Raw genomic sequence first — 11,324 nt, 5'->3', positions numbered from 1 at the left:
TTTTTTCGATAAAATATGTAGCCTAAAAAAATTTAAACGAAAAAAAAGGTTAGTTTTAATAACAAGGTAGATTTTTTGGTATAATTTGGTGTATTTTCGTCCTATATAAATCTTCCTAATTCTAACCATTATTGGCTGGCTTCCCGAAAAACAACCAAGTTTTTAGGCTTCTATAATTCTAAAAATAAACGAAGATTCAATTTCGTAAATTCGATCTATGCTAATCGTGTTCCTCATTCTTCCAGTAAATTTGATAAGAAAGACGAGAAATTATAGGGTGGATTGATCATTTAAGGTCAATCTACTTGGAAATTTACAAATAAAATAAGAGAGAGATTATGGAGGAAGAATCAAGCGGCATCGAAGAGTAGGAGATGATTTTCTTCAAGCCTCGCACGAGATACAACTGTAAACCGATTTAGATTGAAACTTCAGATATTGAATATATGTGACGAACTTTCTCTCTAATTTGTGCAGAAATATCGTACAACCTCCTTCCCGTAGTGGTTGAGCTCTTAAGAGCATTGGGTGTGAGCAACACGGTGCAACACCAAGTTATGCCACCTCACATGACACCTAAGCTAATGGTGTTATGACACCAAGTGGAGAAATGGGCAACAAGATGCAACACCAACTTTTGGAAATATATATATATATATATATATATATATATATATATATATATATATATATATATATATATATATATTTTACTATTTTCTTTTTTTTTTTTGTTACTTTTTTTTTCATTTTATAATTTATTTTTTAGTTACTTCGATTTTTTTTAAATTGATACAAATATTTTTTAAATATAAAATAAAACATAATGTTTAAAAAATATAAAAAAAATAAATAAAAATTTTTAAAGATTAAAATTAACATGAAGACTAAATTACACATAATATCCAAAAACAAAAAAAGAAATAACATCCAAATTCAAAAAAAAAAAAAAAAAAAAAAACAACGCTATTCGTTATCATTATTGTTACCATAGAAGATATAATCCACCAAATCTTCCCGAAGTTGTCTGTGTTTCTTTGCGTCCTGAATGTCAACAACGCGATGCAAATAATCTGTTGTTCCTGGTTGAAACTGAACGTGTCTGGGCTCTGTTGGGATATAGTGTGCAATATTTTCCCTTTATCTTCTACTACCATGTTATGCATTATGATACATGCATACATGATATATCGTAAAGTTTCTAAATCTAATGCCCGTGCTGCATATTCGACTATATGTCATTTCGCCTTTAGCACTCCAAAAGCACGTTCCACTTCTTCTCTTCTCTTAAAAAAATTGTCTCGTTCTTCTACCGGGTGGCGGAATGCCTTCACGAATGTGAAATACTGAGGATATATTCCATATGTAAGGTAATACCCATATTTGTATTCGTTTCCATTTACCGTGAAAGGAGCATCCGGGGCTTTTCCATTCAAAAGATCGTTGAATATTGGCGACTGATCAAGAACATTGACGTCGTTGTTGGAACCTGCAACCCCAAAAAATGCATGCAAAATCCATAAATCTTGAGAAGCGACAGCCTCTAACACCAACGAAGGTGATCCGTGATGACCACTTGCGTATTGCCCTTTCCATGCTACCAGAAAAATTTTCCATTTTCAGTGTGTGCAATCAATGCTTCCTATCATTCCGGGAAACTCATGGCATTCTTCATGTGACGCATACAATTCTCGCAAATCATGCAACGAAGGTTTCCGTAAATACACGTCTCCAAAAGTTTCAGCAACACCCCTTGACAATGTATACAAACTCTCTCTTGCGGTTCTTTTGGACATTCTCATATAGTCGTCCATGGTGTCGGGTAACTCCCTCATAGCCATCAAACGAATGGCCGCAACACATTTCTGCAATGTTGTAAACCCTCATTTACCTCTAGCATCATATCTTAATTGAAAAAATTCGTACCTAAACATAAATAAACTACAATTTAAAAATATATTGCATATGTTGTAAAATCAAAGAAACATGTAGCACATTTTTATTTATTTTGTATAAAAGTATAGTAAAGAAGCGATACCGGCTTTCCAAGGCGTTGACGATTCGTAAGAACACATCCCTACTCAAACGAAATCTTCTTTTGAATTCCTTCGCCCCGTATACACAATATCCGCAGAGTAATCGCGATATAGATGTTTGTGTCCTTCCTCGCAATTTCTGTTTAACATCGCACGTCTTGTTAGTAGCGGGGCTGAGTCTGGTTGTAGCAGGTTAGTAGTGTAATAATGATACATCATCCTAAAGAAAATATCGTCATCTGAATCATCGAACGAGTCGAAAGGATCCATATTTTTTTTTGAAGATAATTGATAATATGTAGAGAGGAGAAGAGAAAATGTGTGGATTTTTTTATAAAATTGTAGGTATTTATAGGATATAAATGTTTTTTTTAATAATTAATTTTTTTTTTATAACCGTTGCAATTTAAACATTATTACACGTTTTAAATTTACTAGTTGCATCAAGTCGCCATGGCCACGAGAACCACTCTCGACGAGCAACAACGAGTAGGGGGGGTTCCCCGTGTCATAACACCGTTGAGGGGTGCCACCTCACCCCCCGTTGCTTCTCGTTGGACCGTACCGGTGGTCTAATAAAGAAAATTCACACCTAAAAGGAGAAATAGGATCACGAATTCCAAAAATTAGAGAGTTGTTTCCCATTTATAAAATGCTAACATCATCTTATGTGGCTCTGATTCCTTTAGCCTCTTTATTATCGAAAGATTTTGTTCTAGTGTTCTAGGCTTTGTGGTTGGATTACGGCCGCCAAGTTTTGGATTAAGTTCATCGGAATGGCTTTGTCGGTATACAAACAACTGATTTTGGATCTAGGAAATGGAAATCTTTCTAATTCCAACCATTATTGGCTGGTTTCGAGAAAAAACAACTCTGCTAGAAATGTTGGAAACGTCCATGCATATGTGGTGGATCGAGATATGATGTTTTTAGGTAAGGAAAACCATTTCTCACGAAGTGAATGGTTTATTTGGAGGATCCAATGGGATAGATTTTGGTGGTGGTGAACAATCACCACTTTTACATCAGTTACAATAGAGGGAATGACACTTTTCTAATGGTACGAGTGTGAGGTAAAATCATCATTTCTTAAAATTTAATAGAAAAATTAAGTAGGTGATAAAACCAAGTATCAAAAGATAAAAATTACAATTTTAGATCCATAATTAAAGACTAAATGCACTATGATGAAATTTGTAATTTTCTTTATATATATATATATATATATATATATATATATATATATATATATATATATATATATATATATATATATATATATATAGGGTAAAGTGAATATACCTAACAACCTTATATAAGCTTAGGTACCTAACCTCATCAAACTACGTCATTTTGCATTAAATTATCATTGCAATCATCCAATGTTCTTAAACTTAATCCCTAAACTTGATTTACTTCAAAAAAAATTTGGAAATTCTTCATTATATTTCTCGTACATCCTTTCATTTGTAGCGGTAGAATATGAAGCCCATCAGATGGTATTCGATAGAAAGACGTCATGTAAAAGAAAGATATTGGTGAAAGTTCAAAGATTTTGGAAGTAATCAAGTTATGGGGTTGAAGTTTAAGAACCTTAGGCAATTACAATGTGAATATGATACAAACTGATGTAGTATTATGGAGTTAGGTACCTAAGCTTATATAAGGTTATTAGGTATATTCACTTTACCCATATATATATATATATATATATATATATATATATATATATATATATATATATATATATATATATATATATATATATATATATTCTAGTCTGGATGTTGCTTAAAAAACCACAAATAATGGGACATGTGTAGGGATGTTAATGTAACACATATGTTAAATCATGGGGTATTTCATTTTAGAGGATGTAATTTCCTTTTTTTAACATAAAATTTTATATCATTCTTTTACCCAAAAACAAATTCAAAAAGACATCAATTTACAACCTCACACCATAAATATCTCCATCGTCCATAATTGCCCTCATTCATTCTTGCCTTTGTTTGATTGTCATCATTCATGTTGCTCCTCTTTCTAACTAACCCTTTTTGTACATTTTAGTGTACGCATGTTTTTTTCCATATAATATTAAATGCGTTTGAACTTTTAAATAAATAGACTGAATGTTATTTTTGAACGTTGTCACATGTCACTAGTCGGTTCCTCAACCAATATTTAAGAGAAGTCACAGTGTTTCAAATCATTTGCTTGACATTTAATTATATGAGTTACCAAACAATACTCAAGTAGTTTGTAATGAATAACAGAATATATAGATGAACAAAACATAATGGATTTAAAATGAGGCATTCATTTATAAAATGGACAAAGCTCCACATTGAGGTACAAAAGTGGCCTACCATGAGTTACCAACTCAGTGTGGGAGGTGTACTTGAGTTAGACACCATCCGTCACATCTTATTTGGATTAACAAAAAGACACTAGACTTCTCAACATATGTACTCTTTTCAAAAATATATATATATCACTATATAAATTATAAGTTTAAAAAACAACATAATGATCAAAGTTTAAAAAACAAGCCTACATAAGCTCCTGATGATCAAAAACAATTTTTATCCCAATTGAAAGATGTAAAACATCATTATATTTCTCAGTTTAATCTATGTTTATTATAATCGAAGAACTTAGCCTAGATAAGATTAGTGAGTTGTCAATGGTCTAATTCAAAGTTGGCTATTGTTACATGTAGTTTGTAACTCAGCATGTTTGTTTGTCTTTTTCAATGTCTCATGAACATATTATATTCATTAACAAAAATTATATTAAAATAAATCCTAAAATATATTTTATAATGTGAAATTATATTTCAATAGCAATATATATATATATATATATATATATATATATATATATATATATATATATATATATATATATATATATATACACGTCAAACTATAATAAAGTCTCTACATATTAACCTCATAACCGATTTAACCCTTATATATATATATATATATATATATATATATATATATATATATATATATATATATATATATATATATATATATATATATATATATTTATTTAATTAAGTCCCAAATACTGGTAATCGTATTCAATTTAACCCTTTGACCCGGTCAACAGGTCATCCAACTTTCAAAAATTACATTTTCGGTCTAGATTTCAAAATTTATTACAATTTGGTCCAAAATTTACATTTTTGGCCCCGATTTTAATTTTTTTTTACAAATTTAGTCTAAAATTTACTCTTTTTGCCCAAATTTTAGAATTTTATTATGAATTCATTCTAAATTTAGTTTTTGTTACAACTTTTTTTTCTCAAAAGTTTATTTCTAATATATTTTTTCTTTAAAACTCATATTTATACAAAAAAAACATATTTTCACATAAAAATCTTTTTTTTTATATAAGAACTTTTTTTAAAAACTTTTTTGTATATGAAATATCTAATTATAAAAATAGGTTTGGATTATTTGTATGATTTATCTTAAAAAATCAATTAAGAAAATAAAAGTAACCATAAATTATAATATTAAATTATAGTTTGTCAAAAACTAGTTACACTCATTTTAATATTATTTATTTGTTCTTTAATCACATTTATAGGAAAAGATTAAATAATAGAAGATGCTACATATTCAAAACTTCATATTTTTTTGTTTCTCGCTGAATAGATGTTCATACATATAGTTCATCATCATTTTGGATTTCTTTATTTAAACTTCTTTGTAAAATCGGATTCATGTGTCAATTTTGTTTGTTGTAATAACAAAAAATAACTATCTAGATTTGAGCAATTGTCATTTGTCGATAAGCAGGTTTTTGGTAAAAAATGACATTTAACAAATGTAAAAAAGTATTACAAATGTTGATAATTACAACTCTACTGAAATTAATATCGATTGTCATATATGAGATTAGAACAAGCTTACATACCTTTTGTCATATATATGTGATCGAATGTATGATTTAATTTACGAATATGCAACAGATTGAAAAATACATATAAACAACCATATTAAAATCTCATAGAAAAAAGAATACACACTAAATATAACACATATTAAAATATGTATATTAATAGTATAACTTAGGATTACTTTTAATTTAGGATAACTAGTGTAACTAGTTTTTTACAAACTACAATTTAATAATATAATTTAGGGTTACTTTTAATTTCTTAATTGATTTTTTAAAAGAAATCACACAAATAATCCAAACCTATTTTTATAATTAGATATTTCATATACAAAAAAGTTTTTATATAGAAAAAATAAGATTTTTATGTGAAAATAAGTTTTTTTTTTTGTATAAATATGAGTTTTAAAGAAAAAACATATTAGAAACAAACTTTTGAGAAAAAAATTTCTAAAAAAAACTAAAATTACGATGAATTCATAATAAAATTCTAAAATTTGGGCAAAAGAGTAAATTTTGGACCAAATTTGTAAAAAAAAAATTAAAATCTCGGCCAAAATGTAAATTTTGGACCAAATTTGTAATACACTTTGACATCTGGGCCGAAAATGTAATTTTTGAAAGTTGGATACCTGTTGACCCAGTCAAAAGGTTAAATTGAATACGATTACCCGTATTTGGGTCTTAATTGAATAAAAAAATATATATAAGGGCTAAATCGATTATGAGACCAATATGTAAGGACTTTATTGTACTTTTCCCATATATATATATATATATATATATATATATATATATATATATATATATATATATATATATATATATATATATATATATATATATATATATATATATATATATATATATATATATATATATATATATATATATATATATCAATTAGAACTTAAAGATTCCTAAATACCATCATACGTTTCTATTTAAAAAATATATTTTGTAACATATTTTTGCTTTATATACTAAGAATTCACCTATATATCATCAAATTTGTTAAATAATATAAAAATGATTATTTTTTTCAATTTATTTCCAGCAAGTTTAAAGTTTTAGTCTATAAATTAAAGATAACAAAATAAATAGATGTCTATTTTTTTAAAAAGGACAATGTTGTTCATGAATGTTTGAATTTTCAACATATCTCAACTCTCTCTCTCTCTCTCTCTATATATATATATATATATATATATATATATATATATATATATATATATATATATATATATATATATATATATATATATATATATATATAGAGAGAGAGAGAGAGAGAGAGTTGAGATATGTTGAAAATTCAAAAATTCATGAAAAACATTGTTCTTTTTTTTAGATATATATATATATATATATATATATATATATATATATATATATATATATATATATATATATATATATATATATATATATATATATATATATATATTGAGAACTCAAAGATTCCTACAAACCTAAGGACTTTTCTGTTTTAAAAATATATTTTTATACATATTTTTTACTTTATAGACTCAAAATCCGCTTATATATTATCAAATTCGTTGAAAAATATAAAGAATGATTTTTTTCCAATTTATTTCAGCAAGTTTACAATCTTAGTCTATAAAGTAAAAATAACTAAATAAATAGATGTTTCAGTATTTTTTTTAAAATTGTTATGCTTTCATGAGTTTTTGAATTTTCAACATATATCAACTCTCTCTCTCTCTCTCTCTCTCTATATATATATATATATATATATATATATATACATATATATATATATATATATATATATATATATATAGAGAGAGAGAGAGAGAGAGAGAGAGAGAGAGAATGTGTGTGTGTTTCAAATGAAAACCTTAAAAGGTTAAAAATCCTAAAAATCATTTTTAGATGTTTTTCATTAAGGATTTTATGGACAAATCTAACATTAATATTATATTAAGCATACTTTTCCATTTCCTAGTTCACAACTAGTTACCACTTGTTGGAACATCGTTGGACCATAGTCGGACTAACGTCGAACCGCAGTTGGAGTAACACCAAATTCAATAACATTTTTCTGATCGTATTCACAGTTTAATAAAACATACATTTTAGTTCTCTCTTTTTCTTAATACTTTTTAACACATGCAATTTCATTTTTGCAGCCAGATATACCAAATTTCAATATTAAAAAAAATATGGAATTATGCCTTGACAAATTAAAATTTTTTTCTTTCTAAATTATATATTTTCATAGAAAAATATAATGTACTAGTTTATAACCCATAAGAACTACGGTTATAAAATTAATTAAAATTTTATATTAAAAATCAAATTTATTAATCAATTATTTTAAAAAGTTATTACTTAAGAAATATTTTTTTAGTTATATAAAAGGAATTATAATCAATGATTTAAATAAATATGTGAAGATATATCACCTTATAATCTATATTTATTTTATTTTATTTTTTAATCTAATGTTATTAATTTATTATACTTAAAATTTTGAAATTTAAAATGAGGAATCAATTATTAATTTAATGTAATGTAATTAGAGTGGAAATTTGAAATTTGAAATTTGAAATGGATACTTAATAAATTGACAAGTGGCATGATAGGTGATATATAACATTAATAAGAAGTCCTAATTATATGACATTTGCCAATAGGAGATTAACCTTATTATTTTACTAGTTTATAACCCGTGATAACCACGGTTATAAAATTAATTAAACTTTTGTATTAAAAAATAAAAATTTTTAATTAATTATTTTAAATAAATTATTACTTAAAATGATATTTTTTTAGTTATATAAAATTATAATCGTTGATTTAAATAAATACGTGGAGTTATATCATTTATAATTTATATTAATTTTATTTTATTTTTTAATCTAATATTATTAATTTAATATAATTAAAGAAAAAAATTTTAAAAATTGAAATTTAAAATGAAGAATCAATTATTAATTTAATAAAATTAGAGTGAGAAATTTAAATTTTGAAATTTGAAATGAATAATTAATAGGTTGACAAGTGGCATGATAAATGATATATATAACATTAATGAGGTTCTAATTGCATGACACTTGTCAATATGAGATGAAACTTATTCTTTTATTAGAATAGAGATTAGAATACGGATATAGGACATATTCACAATTTAAAATATTATATTCATAATTTAATAAACATATTAATTCAGTAATACACTATTTAATATTTTTTATGCATACATTCATTCATATTTTAACACAAATTTTTTATAAAATAGACAACTTAATATAGTATATTTTAAGTTTAATACATATAATTCACAACATAAGATAATACAATCCATTATACACTAGTTCATATATTGAAAGAAACCAAACCGAAACTCTAACACCACGAACTAACACACACCACAAACCACATGTGCCATTATCGCAATCATCATTCCTTCTAAATCTGATCTTTTTATAAACTCATTAATTAAACGCTTAAATATTATATTCACAATTTAAAAAATCAATTAATTCACTTATTCGGAGTTTAATACAAAATAATTATAAAACTAATAAATTCTTGCATATTTATGCAAAACGAAAAAAAAGTATTCATAAGAAAATTAATACAAACATTCATACATTAATCATAGATATTTTAAAACAAAATTCATTAAAGATTTACAAGTGAATATCAATTCACATTTTAAATAGAAAACTCACAACTTAATGAAGTTAATTCATAGTATAAAACACAAAAACTAAAGTTTAGTACACAAAATTCTCAACTTAATATAGTTAATGCACAATTTAAATATAAAATTCATAGCTTAATGGAGTTAGTTTACTATTTAAACACAATAATTATAGCTTAACAAACAATATTCACATATTAATACAATAAATCAACGTTTAATTCACAAAAAATATAAATTTACAGTTATATTATCAACTTAAAACTCTTAATATGGTTAATTCACATTTTAATACACAAAATTCACATCTAAATACAAAAAAAATCATAGTTTAATACATAAAATTCATAATTTAAATAGAAAATTCACAGCTTAATGTTATAGATTTACAGTTTAAAACACCAAAATCACAGCTTAATACACAAAATTCACAGCTTAAGACAATAACTTCACAGTTTACTACACAAAAAGTATGCATTCACAGCCATATTATCAAATTAAAGCTCTTAATGCAATCAATTCGCGGTTTAATACACAAATTTTACAATTTAATACAACAAATTCAAAAATGAATTTAAAAAGATTCTACATTTACAACTTAACAATAGATAAAACTAAGATTAACACAGGTAGACGACAATTAGGAGATTAAAACATCAAAATCACACGTTAACACAAAGAAAAGACGATTAAAAAAATGCATCATAGAGATATGATGCACAATCACTTCATAAAACTCAAACACCTTGAAACAATTCCATAGGAAAAAAGCTATTATTTTTCTAAAGGCATATACTAATATTTAAAACCACTGGTAAAGCAAAATCATAAATTTATGTTTAAAATATGCATCATAACACAAAAACTTCAAGCATAAAAGCAAATTTGAAGTCATATTACCTCGATTTGAGTGAAACTCCACTAGATGTACAAAATGCTTATCGTGAAGGACATAATTTGAGATCATCAGAGGTATAGAGCAGGAGGGTCAACGAAGACAATGGGAAATGCATCGATTTGAGCATAAGTTGTGATGCATGAAGGACCTTGGTGGTCAGAGATGAGTAAGATAACTGGAGGTGGTCGAAGACAAAGCAGATCTAGAGGAATAAAAAACAAAGCATATATAGAGGAATGTGGTTTTGGTAAATCCACATCGCTCGCTAAAGTTGTAGAGCTGGATAAAGGAGGCCGTTGATGTTAGATCATTAGAGGATATATATATATATATATATATATATATATATATATATATATATATATATACACACATACAGAGAGAGAGAGAGGGAGAGAGAGAGAACGAAAACATGCAATGTTTTCTGGTGTTTTAGCTAGGTCGAAGGTTGGAAATGAATCACACTTCACAAATCTGTAGGGGTGGAAAGTTACATTTGGTGCTTCGGCGGTTATAGTTGTTATTCGTGTGATATAATAGTAGTTCGCAACAATGATTAAAGATTTGGTAGTTGTTTGGTATGATTGGCGACATTAGCTCGCCATAGCAGATATAGGGGAAAGGCAATGATCAGAGATTGTGGATTTGAACCCTAACACTTCAGATCTGCAGTAGAAAATTTTAGATCTAGAGGCAAATATTGTAGATTTGAGCCAAAAATCATAGATCTAGAATGAATTGGAACTTGTGCTTTTAAATATAATAGTTTACCAGTAAGAGGAGATGGCAAAGGTACATC

At 26.1% G+C, this 11,324-nt stretch overlaps 1 protein-coding gene across 1 annotated transcript; it reads right to left on the bottom strand.

The window, feature by feature from the left end:
• Window positions 1-1,238: 1,238 nt before the first annotated feature.
• LOC145039852 (uncharacterized) lies at window positions 1,239-1,841 on the bottom strand. Its single transcript, XM_078987858.1, has 2 exons — window positions 1,772-1,841; window positions 1,239-1,597 (listed from the first exon to the last, which is right to left on the bottom strand). The coding sequence occupies exons 1-2, from the start codon at window positions 1,839-1,841 to the stop codon at window positions 1,239-1,241; spliced, it is 429 nt and encodes a 142-aa protein (XP_078843984.1).
• Window positions 1,842-11,324: the final 9,483 nt, after the last annotated feature.

Source organism: Lactuca saligna, chromosome 4 (assembly GCF_052625555.1).
Source record: "Lactuca saligna cultivar CGN05327 chromosome 4, ASM5262555v1, whole genome shotgun sequence".
NCBI classification, from domain to species: Eukaryota; Viridiplantae; Streptophyta; class Magnoliopsida; order Asterales; family Asteraceae; genus Lactuca; species Lactuca saligna.
Note: the sequence above shows the minus strand (reverse complement) of the source record. Positions and strands in the feature narration are given on the sequence as shown.

What these genes read in the sequence shown, in the direction of transcription:
- LOC145039852 (XM_078987858.1), bottom strand. Translation starts at nt 1,841, where the DNA reads ATGGCTATGAGGGAGTTACCCGACACCATGGACGACTATATGAGAATG. An exon ending in CAAAAGAACCGCAAGAGAGA is followed by an intron (nt 1,598 to 1,771) that starts GTTTGTATACAT and finishes TTTTTCTGGTAG; the next exon opens with CATGGAAAGGGCAATACGCA.